This window comes from Venustampulla echinocandica (assembly GCF_003357145.1).
Source record: "Venustampulla echinocandica strain BP 5553 chromosome Unknown scaffold_2, whole genome shotgun sequence".
Taxonomy (NCBI): Eukaryota; Fungi; Ascomycota; class Leotiomycetes; order Helotiales; family Pleuroascaceae; genus Venustampulla; species Venustampulla echinocandica.
Genome location: NW_022474207.1, coordinates 2,884,222 through 2,899,042, shown reverse-complemented (window position 1 = coordinate 2,899,042; position 14,821 = coordinate 2,884,222). Strand labels below are relative to the sequence as shown.

The 14,821-nt window shown below is 48.2% G+C and overlaps 7 protein-coding genes across 7 annotated transcripts; 1 reads left to right on the top strand and 6 right to left on the bottom strand.

The window, feature by feature from the left end:
• Positions 1-366: 366 nt before the first annotated feature.
• Positions 367-1,182, top strand: BP5553_05326 (Uncharacterized protein; the record flags this gene model as incomplete). The annotated part of the gene is made up of 2 exons (XM_032013949.1): positions 367-374; positions 426-1,182. 2 exons carry the CDS (start codon positions 367-369, stop codon positions 1,180-1,182), a joined length of 765 nt encoding a protein of 254 aa, XP_031870549.1.
• Positions 1,183-1,554: 372 nt separating this feature from the next.
• BP5553_05325 (uncharacterized protein) lies at positions 1,555-2,499 on the bottom strand (the record flags this gene model as incomplete). The annotated part of the gene is made up of 2 exons (XM_032013948.1): positions 1,555-2,326; positions 2,420-2,499. The coding sequence occupies 2 exons, from the start codon at positions 2,497-2,499 to the stop codon at positions 1,555-1,557; spliced, it is 852 nt and encodes a 283-aa protein (XP_031870548.1).
• A 974-nt stretch (positions 2,500-3,473) lies between these two features.
• Positions 3,474-4,783, bottom strand: BP5553_05324 (Dehydroquinate synthase-like protein; the record flags this gene model as incomplete). The annotated part of the gene is made up of 2 exons (XM_032013947.1): positions 3,474-4,376; positions 4,436-4,783. 2 exons carry the CDS (start codon positions 4,781-4,783, stop codon positions 3,474-3,476), a joined length of 1,251 nt encoding a protein of 416 aa, XP_031870547.1.
• Positions 4,784-5,350: 567 nt separating this feature from the next.
• On the bottom strand, positions 5,351-7,642 carry BP5553_05323 (putative U3 small nucleolar ribonucleo protein mpp10; the record flags this gene model as incomplete). Its single annotated transcript, XM_032013946.1, has 1 exon — positions 5,351-7,642. One exon carries the CDS (start codon positions 7,640-7,642, stop codon positions 5,351-5,353), a length of 2,292 nt encoding a protein of 763 aa, XP_031870546.1.
• A 485-nt stretch (positions 7,643-8,127) lies between these two features.
• BP5553_05322 (NADH-ubiquinone oxidoreductase 19.3 kDa subunit, mitochondrial) lies at positions 8,128-9,116 on the bottom strand (the record flags this gene model as incomplete). The annotated part of the gene is made up of 5 exons (XM_032013945.1): positions 8,128-8,232; positions 8,288-8,399; positions 8,454-8,696; positions 8,812-9,016; positions 9,074-9,116. 5 exons carry the CDS (start codon positions 9,114-9,116, stop codon positions 8,128-8,130), a joined length of 708 nt encoding a protein of 235 aa, XP_031870545.1.
• A 587-nt stretch (positions 9,117-9,703) lies between these two features.
• Positions 9,704-11,310, bottom strand: BP5553_05321 (putative phosphorylcholine transferase; the record flags this gene model as incomplete). The annotated part of the gene is made up of 4 exons (XM_032013944.1): positions 9,704-9,889; positions 9,945-10,335; positions 10,388-10,738; positions 10,808-11,310. 4 exons carry the CDS (start codon positions 11,308-11,310, stop codon positions 9,704-9,706), a joined length of 1,431 nt encoding a protein of 476 aa, XP_031870544.1.
• Positions 11,311-12,530: 1,220 nt separating this feature from the next.
• BP5553_05320 (putative protein phosphatase 2C) lies at positions 12,531-14,318 on the bottom strand (the record flags this gene model as incomplete). The annotated part of the gene is made up of 7 exons (XM_032013943.1): positions 12,531-12,847; positions 12,902-13,162; positions 13,212-13,418; positions 13,474-13,558; positions 13,606-13,679; positions 13,734-14,049; positions 14,283-14,318. 7 exons carry the CDS (start codon positions 14,316-14,318, stop codon positions 12,531-12,533), a joined length of 1,296 nt encoding a protein of 431 aa, XP_031870543.1.
• Between the last annotated feature and the right edge of the window lie 503 nt (positions 14,319-14,821).

The window sequence follows — 14,821 nt, the reverse complement described above, 5'->3', positions numbered from 1 at the left end:
CATCAACCCTCCTCTTTGGGGTCGCCACCCAGCAAGCGCTTCGTTCTACACAGCTAGCATCTCCACTTCTCACAAAAGAGTCCCACAAATGATTTCAAATGCCGACTTTTCCCCTCCAAGGATACCGAGGCACGGGAAGCCCTAAACTCTAACTATTTATCCACCGCCCGCTGGGACAGTACTAAGCCCGGCGGCCAGGATAGCCCCTGATCTGGACCCCTAATTAAACACTCTCGTGACTTTTTTTTGACCCCACACGACAAGATTGGAACGCGACTTCAACAACTTCTCACCTTCAACCACATCTGGCGTGCGACCGGACCGGCACTGAAGAGTCATAGCCTTGTCCTCAGAACTCATCTCAACATGGTTTTGTAAGTTGATTCCTTTTCTTTATAGTTATTGAAGCTTACCGTTAGCTATAGACTATTCCTGCCCCAAGATATCCAGCTGGAGGTCATCGAGCACCTCCACCCCATGGATCTTCAAGCTCTCGCACAAACATCGACGCAGTGCAGAGCTTTGGTTGGTGTCTCTGAATTCTCGGCACTCTCCTTGCCATTCCCTGCATTCGGACTCCCTCCATTCGGCGGTGCCAGTCCTACAAGCTCTCAAAGCAGCACCAGCGCCGATAATGACACCCTCATGAGCACCGATACTGAGATGACCACCCCAGACGAGGAAGAATGGGAGTTTCAGATTACACCAGACATGATCAACCGCCTTTCTAAGCTTCCAAAGTCCAAAACTGGAGCTACTTTGACTACCCTTCCCACCGAACTCCAACTTCTGATCTTTGGTTACCTCGACCAGATCGACTCTGCCTGCCTTGGACTCGCTTCCCCACGAACCTACGGCGTTTTTAGAGCTATCCATGGTACCAAGATGCCCCTCAACACCCGCCGCATTGGCCCGAACAATCTCGAAGCTGCTTGGGAGGTCGTGGGCAAACAAACATGCACGCACTGCGGTCTCTTCAGATGCGAGTTGCATGTGCATATCAAGGGCTGGATGCCGGAGGGCCTGGAGTACTGCCACTTGAAGCGTAACTTTGGACTGAAAGCTCCGGCCGAGGCCAACGGTACTTGCTTCCGGGGCAAGCCCAGCAAGCCGAAACGCTGCGGCCGTCACCCTTTGAGAACTTCATCAACCCATCAGGATGATTTGGGATTTAAGCTTTGAAGCAGCATGCTGCAAGACTCGTGAATTTGGACGTTGACTTGGATCGAGAATATGGATATGGTAATTGCACCTTTGACAACTAATTTGAGATACGAATGGCTTTGCAAGGATACATACAACATTTGCGGTGGGCGTTGCGGACATTGCATTGCAGAGAAATTAAGCGTCTTCATTTAAATGGCATGGCGTTTGTGGTTGGTGAACATGGTAATTAGATACTTGCTTCAAATACTAGCTCTTAATATGGACAAGGAATGACGCGTAGAAATACTAGCTTTCACACAGCACGTTAAACCAGGGGCCTGAAGCAACGAGTTTGTCTATAAGTGAGTTCTATGGTTACCTGGAAAGAATACCCAAGGTTTCCGTTCATCAGAGGCCCAGCCCCGCCAAAACATCTTCCCAGCTTTCATAATCATACCTTGCAGCATGATACTGCTCTGTAGTCTTCCCTGACAACTCCCTATATTTCTTTTCCTCGATACTGTCTTCCTGAAATTCTTCACTTCTTCGCAACCCCAAACTCCTCTTCTCCTCCCAAGAATTTACCTCTTCAAATACCACTTTCCTCTTTCCAAACGTCGTTAACAGCATCTTTGCCCTACACCTCCGGCATTGCCCAAGATACCACTCCACATCCTCCCTCTCCAACGCATTTATCTCCTTCTCAAACACCCCAAAAAAGTCCTCCTCAGCCGCAAATCTCTCATAACCTGTCTCAGGCTTATAAATTCGGCACTCACCGCAACATCTCAAGTTTCCCCACAGCGTCTTCTCATCGAACAACAACTCCCCGAGGCTCCGATGCCAGAGGATATCGTTATTATCTCGCAAAAACCAATCCTCCCAGATCCAATTCAGCACGTGGGCGCCACAGATACTTGCTTGCATGCGTAGAGAAAAGGGATACCTCTTGATGTTGTATGCCAGAGAGGGGCCGCGGTTATAAACGGTGTGGAAGACGCGGTGGAAGTAGTTTGAGGTCAAGCCAAGGCACATCTGCGAGACTGGGTCGAGGTGCTCCATTAGCTGTATGTGGACTTCTGTCGGAAGACTGCTGAAGAGGAGGATCCATCCAGCTTGGAACTGCTGGTCTTGATAAGAAGATGAAGATCCATTTTCGGAATCGAACTTGCAACTAGAACTTCAGCATGTTAGTTTTCAGCCTCCGGATGTTAAAGTTCGGACCTGAAGTTAAGTAAGATAGCGAGTGGAAACTGTGCATAAAGTGACCCACGTGGTTGTGCTGCCTGCAGCGACTCTCCCCTGTGTAAGCGCAACGCCTTGTTCCCGTTTCGGTTCGCCGAGAATGGCCATGCAGCCTAAGGTACCGCTACCTCCCCCTTCGTCACCTTCGCTATTTTTTAAATTTGAACTGGCAAGCAAAAGCAAACTTCAAAGCAGTTGCAAAGTCAAGAACATGCCCAGGTGCATAGGACTTCCAATGTGAGGACCTTATTCCCTTAGAAAACGTACCCGTTGGGTTAGGGGTCGTTCAATGATGTTGCCTTTCTCGTTGTGGATGAAGCGATCTGGTCGCCGAAGCGCCGGAATTCATTATATTTATAGTCCTAGACATTCATTTCCTAGAAAGTCGGTATGATTCACACATCCTGCACTTGCGTGGATTCACTTGTGTGAAGCTGTACAAGCCTTTATCCCCAATTTAGACCAAAGCTTACTTAGTTAACAGACTAGCTGACTGCACTGGTATATAAAGCACTTACGTCTGGTAATTTGCTACAGTTTAAACTTGCCATATTATGTAGGGAGGGTATTTGTAGTTATGCTATTATACCGCTGTACCAACTAGTTACATGTGAGCGATAAGTACGAAACCAATGTCCACGAATAGTGGTAGCCTAGAAAATATGTAGGCCACACTGTCTCTTGACGCCTATTTGAGATATATAAGATTACAGCCGTTAAATAAAATCGGTGCTCCTTATACAAGATGACTTGCTTGGCGGTTGAAGGCAGGAAGGATTGCGAGGCTTGTTGCAAGGATAAAATTTGTGTTCTCTCTGCCTGGGTGATTATATCCTATAGCATTCCGGGGGTTTAAAGCCCAGAATCACTCGGGAATAGCTCAGCCCAAAACAAATTTAGGATAAATGCTAATAACATGCACTTGACAGAAAAATGGATACACATAGAGAGGCCATTGAAAAGTAAAAAGACCACAACGTAGCCAGGTTTCGGGACACACGAAGGGAACCTTGAAGATGTTGTGATGGCCAATCAAGCTCTTGGCTTTGGGATTTTTGAATAATTTCTGTCTTTAGATTCTCTTATAGACTGCTATTCCCATCCCCTACCACCATCTCTAGAATTTCAAGCACTTGCTTCTTTTCTGTCAACGGAATTGCATTCGTCTGCAACCAGCGATCTTTCAGACAGTTAACGGCCAGGGCATCCAATTGCTCCCTCTTAACGCCCACACTTTTCAGTGTCGTCGGCATTCCTAGCTCACTAATAATCGCACCAACAGCATCACCGGCATCAGCAGTCTGCTTGTTAAGACCTCGCTTCTTCAATACCCCCGCAACAGTTTCTTCGCCCCATAGAATATCCAGTACCTTTTGCTGGGGCCTCCTGACCTTCTCATCTCCGTGCAGGTAATTATACTTCAGCACAGCCGGCAACATGATACAACTGGTCTCTCCATGGCCGACGCCCAAAGGTCCCAATTGATGTCCAATACCGTGACTCCCACCCATAGGAACACCCAATCCCAACGCTCCCATCGCCTCCACAACACCAAGGTGCTCTTGTAACCTTGGCTCTTCCGCCTCCCAATCCTTCGCTGTAAGTAGTAGATTCGGAGCCAAGAGTTTCAGACCCTTTGAGAAGCGTTTCTCTGTTTCCTCTGTCACAGTAGGCTGCAGAGAACATAGGCCCTCGACACAATGATCTACCCCTCTTATCCCCGTAGACAGCCAAATTCCCCTGGGTGTAGTGGTACTAAGGGCTGGATCTAGGATGATAATGTCTGCACCCATGGTAGGATGTGAGAATGAGGCTTTGTGATGATTTCTCGTATTCGTGGCACCCGCAAAGGCAGAATACTCTCCACCGGAGAGAGAGGTTGGGATATTGATCACAGGCATTGTGATGGGCTTTAGGTTTTGAGTTTTGGCATCTGCGGTTAGTTTATACAATCCGTCGAGAGTAGAGATATCGTTGGCTAATGCCTAGTTTGCTGTCAACACCTCCCCTCTCTTCAATACATATTTATGAGATCTGCACTTACAAATGTAATGACTTTAGCTCCATCAGTAAGGGATCCTCCTCCCAGAGTAACAATAGAATCCGCATTTTTCTCCTTGATATCTTGGATAATTTCCACTAGGTCATCCCAAGGCGTGTGGGGCTTGATTCCCTTCCTCACCCCCGCGACTTTTCCAACAAGTGCCTTCTCAAGCTTGGTAAAGTTTTCTGTTTTACTGATCGAATTCGACACGATGATATAAACTCTCGATGCTTTAAATGTGTTTGTGATGTGATGTGCGCAGGCTTCTGGGAATGGGATACCACTGGATAGGTGGGGTTTGGTTTTGGGAGGGTAAGCGGGGCGGTAGTCTTCGCCGGGAGCTGCCATTTTGACTGCGATTGTGAAAGTAGCGGTTTCGGTAGGTTTGAGAAAAAATGGCCCTATTAGCAGAGCAGCAGGTTGGGAATTAAATATAATATGCGGGGTCTGAATTTCTTATGACATTTATAGGGGAGGAAGTATTGAAGGTGGGGCCTGTTATGTTGACGTCGATGACAATTCATTGCTGCACGAAGGAACCCCGGGATTTCTCCAGCCTCGGCTGAACCCCGGATGGATATGATATATACACCCCTGGACCCACGTTCCCACCCCCCTATTAAACCCCACAGGCTTATGAATCGAGACTGCAACTGCTTCGTACACTTGAATTAGAAGGATAATACTCCATAATAGACAGAGCCAATAGCCTACCATACTGCGGTGAGTTCCATGGAGAACTAACGTGCAACTTGCTGTGCTAGATATAGCTAAAATGGTAAATTGATAGTTTCTTCAGGTAGTGCAAAACTCCTCGAAGTTTTCATTCCTTGCAATTGGAGTTCATTGTTTAATTGAATTGGTCTGCAGTATTACCACAACAGAGCGCCCATAATCATTCATTCAATTCGCTTTCTATAGTTTGAAACCACCAGCACCGTTTACCAATGCCGCAGCCTGGACTTTATTCCCCTCAACATCTCTGATCTCCCCTTTCCTTCCAATGACCATAACACCACCTTTCTTAAGCTCCCCAATGGTCTCCCGCTTCTTCTGCGCCTTCTTTCCCTCAGGACGTTTATTAGGGTCGTCATCTCCACGCTTCTTGATTCTCTCTTTCTCTCTTCTCCTTCTTCTTAACTTCTCTTGGCGGGTCATTTCTTGCCTTGCAACTGGAGCTCCGCTCTTTGGAACCACTTCACCAGGCGTGATAGTATCCTTATTTTGTCCAGCTTTGTAGATCTCCTGAGGCGCCAACATGCTCTCGCCACCGTTAATTCCGCTAGCGGTGGTGGGTTGTGCGTCTTCCATGCTGATAGTGGCCACGTCGGCTACCACTGTCAAACTTGGTGCTGCAGGCTTGGGTTTATAATGCCAGCTGCTGAGGGCGTCAAGTTTTGCGCTGGCCTCTTTCCATAACGCTTCGATCTCTTTCTCTTCCTTCAGCATTTTCTCATCTGCCTGGCTCACGTAGGTATCGGGATTGGTATTCTTGACATGCTCTTCCTCATACATCTCGGCTAGGCTTTGTTGGGGTTTGGTATCATCAAGCTCAAAAGCACCTCTCCGAGTATTCGCTGGAGTCAATGAGTCTGGACGACGACGGACGACTTCGTCAAATTCCCGAGCTAAGATCCTCCTCTTGATGAGATCCTCAATATTTTCCGAGACCTCAGCGGTGATAACTGGCACGGGCTTTCCCGTGCGCTCGAAATCAAGATCCTCATCCAAAAGTGAGTTCTGTGGCCGATCGGCAGCTCGAGCTTCCCCAGACAACGTCCATTCTCGCTTTGCAACTGATGCAGCTTCCAGGCGACGGATCTCTTCGGCGAGTTTTGCTTGCCGACGCTCGTGTGCCGACCGCCGTGACTTTGGGTCTGCCGGATCAAGATCTGACATAGCAGCTTCTGAGCCGGCATCGTCTGATAAATCATCGAACAGATCACGTCTGACGTCTGCCATAGCTCGCTCGATATCTGCACCATCATCCTCTGGCTCTGCCGCCTTAGCTTTCTGGGACTGCCTCTCGAGATATTTTGCCTGCCGTTCCCCTTTTCCAGCTTTGCGCGGAGGAGGTGCGAAGAAATCTTTGTACGTAACGTCATTCGTATTATCACCGGCTGTATCCATACCCTCGTCCATGTCGGCATCTTCGTCTTCATCATCGCTTTCGCCTTCGGCGGCATTTAGATCCATATTTCCAAAAGTGGGGCCAGCGTCGTCCTCCAATTCTTCATCTTCGTCTTCATCATCATCGATATCCATCGCAGCAGCTCGCCGTGAGCTCGAGACTGGTTTTGTTGTCATACCGAGAGGATTAGCATCCCAGTCGATATCTTCTTCGTCACTTGCTTCGCCGGTATTGGGATCCGCAGTAGCATCTTGTTGTTCAAGAAATTCGGTCTGCTTGTTGAACTCATCGATGGAGAAAAAGCCGTCATTTAGACCGTTTGGATCTTCGACGAATACTCCAGTGGGCTCATCATCTTCTGACATCTCCTCATCATAATCATCTTCACCGTCGAACTCATCGTCCATCTCAGCGTTTTCGGACTCAAGATGACCATCCACATCATCACCAACGTCGTCACTTCCAGAACCCTCCATTTCATCTTCCTCTTCTCCTTCTAACTCCTCATCATCGGACTCAACTTCAAACCCATCCTCATCAAACTTCATCAATTCCACCCCACCATCTACCTCTCCTTCCTGGACCTCATCCTCATCGTGACTATCAGCCTCTTCCCCGCCAAGTTCTCTAAGCCCTCTCTCCGCATCCCCCCTCAAAGAATCAATGACCCTCCTCGCCTGCTCCCAAACTTGTTGCACAGCAAACCCTTCAGTATGTACCTTCCGAATCTTCAGCACCTCCCCCACATCTTCTCCCACTTCGCCTCTTTTCCTCTTGTTCCTCAGCTCCTTCAATCTCTGCGCTTGCTCATCGCCCAATTTCCCAGCAAACGTATCTAGCGTACTTTTTGCAAACTCCAGGCTTGTGTTAGGTAATGAGGCCGGAGGTGCGATGAAGGTATGTCGATTTGACGGTGCAAGAGCTGCTAGTAGGTCTGCCATTGGGGAGGGATAGGCGGTATTATGAGGATTGGAAAAATTGGCTTGAGTGGCGGATGTTGGCCATGCGGTCATGGTGTGCGAAGTAGACGTTATCGAGGATGTTGTGCTGGTATCGGCCATTTTTGGTTCAGCCATGGTTTGAGTGCTTGAATTGTGAGGGAAGAACTTTTTATTTTCGGCGATAAGATTAGCGCAACCAGGAACTTCCCAGTCTAATCATCACGTGACTTGTTTATGAAAATCGACCGATAAGTTAACCCTCTGACTGTTATTTACATTCGTGGGTGGTTGGTTAGACTGCAAGATTCCATCTAGTAATGGTATGGCTGGTCGAAGACTTCTACCTTAGGGTTCTTAAACGCCCTTACAGTAATGGCGGTATAGTATCTAGACGCAGACTCTCAATGAGAAAGAAGTAACGGGTGGTCATCACAGGAAAAGCCGGGGATCTCTTTTAATACTTGTATTCTCCGGTGCTGCAAAAACGAACGCCAATGCATCCCAACTATATGCAGGTTGAAATTGTACAATAAGAGACTTCCCATCCGCTCCACTCCACATGTGTTTTTGCCTACTTTCGGTACCACCTGTATTTAGAGTCAGCATTTCCTGTTAAAATTTTACGCCATATGCCTGGAATCCATGATGACCAAGGCATGGATTGGCGAAAGTCGTGAATCTGCTATGGGGGAAACATACATTCTGGTAATTTTTGTGTGTCTCATCTACATGGACCGTTAGTCTTAATTATACCAGAGAATTCATCCAGGCGAAACAAACCTTCTTCTGAAGCTGGAATATTCCATACATCAAAGCTTCGGATGATGGGGGACACCCAGGGACGTAGATATCAACGGGCACAATCCGATCACATCCTCTCACCACACTATAGCTATAATGATAATACCCACCACCATTTGCACAACTTCCCATCGAAATAACCCACCTGGGTTCAGGCATTTGATCGTAAACCTGTCTAAGCGCGGGGGCCATCTTATTCGTAAGAGTACCAGCCACAATCATGACATCGGACTGACGCGGGGAGGCACGGAAAATTATACCAAGGCGATCCTGATCGTATCGCGGTGTTGAGAGATGCATCATTTCGACGGCGCAGCAGGCGAGACCAAAGGTCATGGGCCAGAGAGAGCCTTGACGGGCCCAATTGGTGATTTGATCGAGGGTTGTTCTGCATCGTGCGTTAGACGGATTATCTAAAGAGCCTCGCCACGCCCGCCATTGTGCCTTGGAAGCCTTGGGCACAATTTATTCGCACGTAGAGAACTTCGTATTAGGACACGTACAATGCGTATTGCATAGCACCTTTCTTCCCCTCCTGGCTAGGCAATGGCACCTCGCGCCTCTCCTTCCTCACAATGCCCATTGGTGGGGGTGTACCCGGGTTGCCTTGCACATTGTGTGGTGATGATACTGCCGCCGCTGGCTTTGAAGCAGAGGACGAAATTGCTGCAATTGATCGGTGGGTGATTAGGGACGAAGCTGGTTTGGCTGATGCAGAGTTAGCTATTGTGGCAAGTGTGAGGGGGCTTTTTGTATGTGGCATACCCCGCAGCGCCAGCGCAGCTGCTGATCTCGTGGAAGATAGCATCTTCGTAATATCGAGACAGGAAGGAAATAGGAAAAGGAAAGAGGGGGAGGAGTGGCGTAAGGAGTGATTGTAGCTCCAAGCTCTGAAGTCGTCGAAGTTGATATTCCTCCGTAACCGACAAACCCGAGAACGCTGATTGGAGGTCCAATTACGCACGTGACCACCGCAAATCGCCAGCAATTGCTTCGTGAACCACACAGATTCGCAGATTATGGGGGGAAAATGTTCAGAGAAGGTCGTCCTATCAATACCTCTAACAAAGCAATATATGTTATTCCGGACACTTCCGCCTCATGTTTTTATTATTATTACGCGTCCGTTTTGTAGGCGCACTATCTTGTTGACACTTCTGAACACGCACAAGGAGTCTCTAAACCCAATCCATTCGTGATCATTATCGATATGCTGCAGGATTGATTGTATCAGTATTCCCACCGTCAACATATAATAACCAGTTCTATTTACAAAGCTACTTGAAAAGAAATCTATTTATTAAAACAGAAAGTCAGGTATCCTATAGGATTACCTATTGGGAAGAGAGCTAATACTAAGGCTTGTCGTACATATACTGGAGTCCGTAACATTTTTTATGCTCCCGAGGCCTTGGAGTTCTCATCCATCATGGCGTCAATCTGAGCATCAACTGCTCTCTCTTCGCATTCATTGCTAACTTTGCCTTTTCTACCCCGAGGTGGTGACCTCCCATCGCTGTCATCGTCGCTGTAATCGCTTCCTTGCTGGCTATCCTGGTTTAATTGGCGACTTCGAGTCATCTGATTCTAAAGTTAGATGGGATTTCTAATTGCTTCAACATGAGCTTAAACTTACCCATGACCGAACACCGCCAATCAGTCCTAGACTGTAACCAGTGGCAAAGTCGCTTCCAGGGCCGCCAGGGCTCTCGGCTCTAGGAATCTCCAAACGTCGGCTAAGATGCGAAAGGGCAGAGGGGCTGATAAGACCGCTAGATCTATTTGAATCATCGTAGCTTGACATCCTAGCAGGGCTGCCGGGTCGACTGGCCTGCCAGAACTGTCTAATTTCTTTACCCAACTCTTGACCAGTGGTGGCCCAATTTGAGCGGATGGCGTCCCTCATCTCTGCCACATGGCGCTTGAGGTCTAACTCGTTCTTCTTCAACCATGACACATTGAGTTCCTGGCGAGAGGTCCCACGCTTGAATTGACGAGCGATGTATTTCTCGTAATCTCGAACAATTCTATGTGGTGCAACATTAGCATATGCGCCTCCTAAAAGTCAGGATTCCCTACTTTGTGATAATGCCAGTAGTGCTGACACCCTCTGTTCGTTGGGTAACAAGGAACTTCCCGGCTTCCTTAATAGGCTTGTAGATATCGTCGCCTTCGTCCGCACCATATGGAAGGTCGTCATGAGCAACATAGTCAATCCTATGCTCTTCAAGGAATCCCGGCGTAACAATCCAGGGGCAGTCCTCGATGACTTCGTCTACCCACTTGCAATGCCTAACAGTCTCCGCACGTTCTTGTCCAGAGAGGACAGTCAGTCCTTTTCGTTTGTGGGTCTCCTTATCTCCAGTTACGCCAACGATAAGATATACATCGGGAAAGGCTTTTTTGGCTTGCTCGAGCTGGCGCATATGTCTGCATAGCAATAATTAGTAAGAAGCCGATGAAACTTTTCCGGGTTACCAATGTGGTGTAAAAGCATACCCAAGATGAAATAGATCGAAGACTCCGTCAGCGTATACGCGAACTGGTCCCCCAACAGGAGGATCATTTGTCGTGTATCCAACAGGATGGGTCAATTTTCCAATAGGGGGTGGTGCCATAGATTGAGGTGCATCGTCATTGCCCTCGTCCTGGGATGTGCCTTTTCGCCCTTTCCGGGCTACTCGATTCGCAATTTCTGCGCTTCCTTCTGTGGTATCTGATGGCTCGCCTGGATCCTGGGCATTATCAGAGCCATCGGACACCGTGTCGTGAGTCGATGATCGAAGCCGCTTCGCAGGAGGGTTAGTCGCGTCGTTAATGAGGGTTTTCTTGTGGTTTATAATAGCGGACTCAGGGGCTGTAGAATCGCCCTCTTCCGCTGAAGCATCCCTAGATGACGGTTGCAATTGGCCCACAGCTGACATTTTATTGTCTGACGATGGTAGAGTCGACGTTCGTTTCCGCTTCCCGACTCCTGAACCTGCCGACGAGGGAGACGACATGGTGTTACTGGGTGGCCGTTAATTATCTTCTGATGGTGCTGCTAAATAATACAGAGCTGACGACGCGTTGTCAGACCCATAAATTGATGTCGTGGAGGGTGAAACAGCCGCGCTATAAAGCTGGTGAAGGTAAGAGGACAGAAGACAGGAGGTCTGACAGCTTCCCGAGGCCAGAAAGTAGGTTTTAGTTGGGCAAGATCGGCAGGGATGGGGGTTGGGACTAGGGCTGCAATGAAGCATCAGAATAATTTTTCCAGAAAGATAGGTATTAGATTGTTTCGGAAAATAAGGATGCGAGAAAAAAGAAGCAATTCAATGTTTTGATCAAAAGCCGAACCCCATTCTCGGTGTTCCTAGTTTTGTATGGAGTAATAATATAGCTGCTAGTTACTTGCAGAAACATGGCAGAAACCCGCCCCGTCCCGACGCGCGCTGTCATGGGCGAATCCTAGGAAAAATATCGTCATACTCGACTAAGTAACGTGACTACGCGCTAAAGCCGACACGTTTAAAAAGGGGCATCGAGACCTTTTAGCCACGTCCGGCGTGGAATTAGCAGAGTTCTACAAGGAGGAACCAACTCCATGAAAGTCAAGTACGTAGGACTCCATAGGAGTAAAACTAGAGTATTGGAGAGATGAGTGCCGCCGCGCGAATATCCCTATCCTTTCTGCTTGTGGCGGCACATACCTAATACCGCAGTTCCTGGTCAAACATGATGCTACGGTAATGTTTGGTTTCAGGTATCAATTGGCCATTCTCAGTACATGTTGGCCTTCCTCTATGGACCATCCATCCCATTGAAATCTCTGATGCAAAAGGAAAAGGGAAAACACTCGCTGCGTGATGAGATTCTTGAATCGGAAAAATGAAATAAAAAGAAAGAGCCGCCACCATACGATGTCCCGTAGTTGCAAATGAACAAATGTTGCAGACCGTCGCCTGTCCCAACCGCCTAAGCTACCCTCCAGCCCATGAGTTATAAGATCAGAAGTACACGAGAATAGCTCGTTGGTTCTTGCCATAAAAACATAAACGCTAGAAGCTCTAACAGAGGGCGAGGGCGAAAGCGGCATCCTTCTAAACGTTTGCGTCATTCAGTGACTGGCGGCGTGCCATTGAATCTTGTATCAAGTAATCGTGCCATTTAGGTCGGTCTTATGAAGATTCACAGGGTTCCCACCTTGCTAGCCTTTGACCTTAGAAGCATTCCCCCCTAGCTACTTTGCTGCCGAGTCTGCTGATGTAGAATTTGGCTTCGTACTAGTACCTTCCTCTGAATTGGCGGTGGGTTTTGATTCGTCACTGCCAGCAACTTGTCCTTTGGATACTTGACTTGCAAGGTCCTTATCTTCTTCCTGATGGTCGAACATCTCTGTGTCATCTGAATCCGTCAAAACTTCGGTGCCATCACCCAGAAGGATAATGCGTCCTTTTTGAGTGCCTCCAAAGGCCTTGATTTTTTGGTCCATGTCAACATCATAGCCACTGTCACTATCATCAAAGTTGTGGTGTACACCAGGTCCTCGGAACTCAGCTATATCAATTATTAGCACTACAGTCTTCGGGTAGAGATAAAACTGATGCTTACCATACTCTGGAGGTGCACAAGGGCCATCTCCATTGGCGACTCGCTTTGCGATCTCATCATACCACTCGGTCTTAGTCTTGCCACGCAAAAGGCCAATAATGGTCATGGTCATGTTATCACAGCCAACACCGCCGGTCTCGGAATTCGACGCAAGGCAATTATCCATCATGTTCTCGCAGATCTTTGAGAGTTCTTGCTTTGCTGCAATGCCACGTCGAACGAACTCAACGACTGCTTGAGATGACTGACAATCCCAGATACCTGAAGATTTAGGTTAGTAGTTATCAGAGTATAATGTTGCTTTACTTACCATCGCACGCAACTATCAGGAACTCATCGTCATCTGTGATTTCATGCACAGTTACGTCCGGATACGCGGTTACAATCTGCTGCTCAGGGGTAAGCTCCGCACTCTTTTTGAACTCGAAGTCGCCGATAGCTCTCGATAAGGCAAGGTTTCCGTTCACTCTCCCGAAGTCAACGAATCCTCCAGCTGCAGTAATCCGAGCTTTCTCGCCTATGTTATTGTTAGTATCGTCTTGGGCATAAGTAACGAGGGTAGCGATGCTTACCTTCGTTTTGAGGTTTGTGGTCGAACGAAAGCGGCTTAGCCCGGCCTTTCACCCCGAGAACACTTCGGGAATCCCCAGCATTGCCCTAAAAAGTCAACAAGAATACTCTCATAGAATCGATACACAACATACCACGAATATCTTAGTTGCGGAGAGGATACCAACAGACGCTGTGCAGCCGGAAACTTCTTCCTCGTACCGTGGGTCTGCAAAGCACGAGTCAGTTTCCTATCAAGCCCATACGGATCAGGTAGGCTGACCATTTAGAATAGCCCGATCCGCGGCCAAAAAACCGTCCTTCAATGCCTGTTCAATATCCCCGTTCTTGAAAGCTTCCGTCTTTGCAATGATCTGGTGTATATTTTCCCCGGCAAATACCGCGACCCTATCGCCTCCGTGCCCATCGTATACTCCGAAGAATGACAGCCTGTCATCCACAGAAGTCGGCTGCGCAGCCTCTCCAGTGTTTGCTTGTAAATCTAAGATTGTAGCATGCGCATCCTCCATACTTATACGCCATCCTTGCATAGAAGATACGCCATAGATTAAACGTTCGTCACCACCCGACTCTGAGTTCTAGCGAAATAGATATATTAGCAAGGTGAATCCAGCGATGAACGGTCAATGGTAGCAGTCATGTATGCGGCCAGCCGGTGCGGAACACCGGGCTGCCGCTGCACTGTGGGCATATAGCGGGCTTTGGCCTGGCATTCAGAAGGGGGGTTTTTCGGTCTGTGAAGGGATCCGCCAACCGCGGGGCAAGCGATAGCCAACCCGCCAATAAAACTAGAAAGGAGAGAGTTGCATACCTTGTCTACAACTGGCTCCGACAGAGTCTGACCCATCTTCGCGAGCGTTCAGATACTCTCAAACACGACCAGGCAATGACAAGGTGGCTGGAGTCAAAGTTCGCGTTCGAATGTTGAAAAATTGGATGAAGTGCGGGGTCAGTCGCGTAAAGACGAGGCTCGGGAGAAGGCAGAACGATTATCTGTCCATATGTACCAGGTATGGCTGAAGAGGTTCTATGTCGTCGTGGGGAGAGGAGTGTAATGTGAGAGTGTCGCGTGTGAAGAGAAAAGGGTTCGAATATGACGATCTATCTGCGAGGCTTTTGCTTGCGTTGCGGGAGCTGGCTTGGGGATCCAAAGTAGCAACGCTAAGCCATTCGGCTATCTTACCAGTAGCGTCATTGTCTTAAAGCAGCGGCGGCGGTAGGCATTTGTTGTGTGGCACGTGACAGCTGGATCTGAATATAATTGTTATCACTATCACCACTATAATCTGCACAGAAAACGGACCTTTCCAAAGTCCACTTTGTCTGTCTTTAAACCTGAGCAGTCACCAC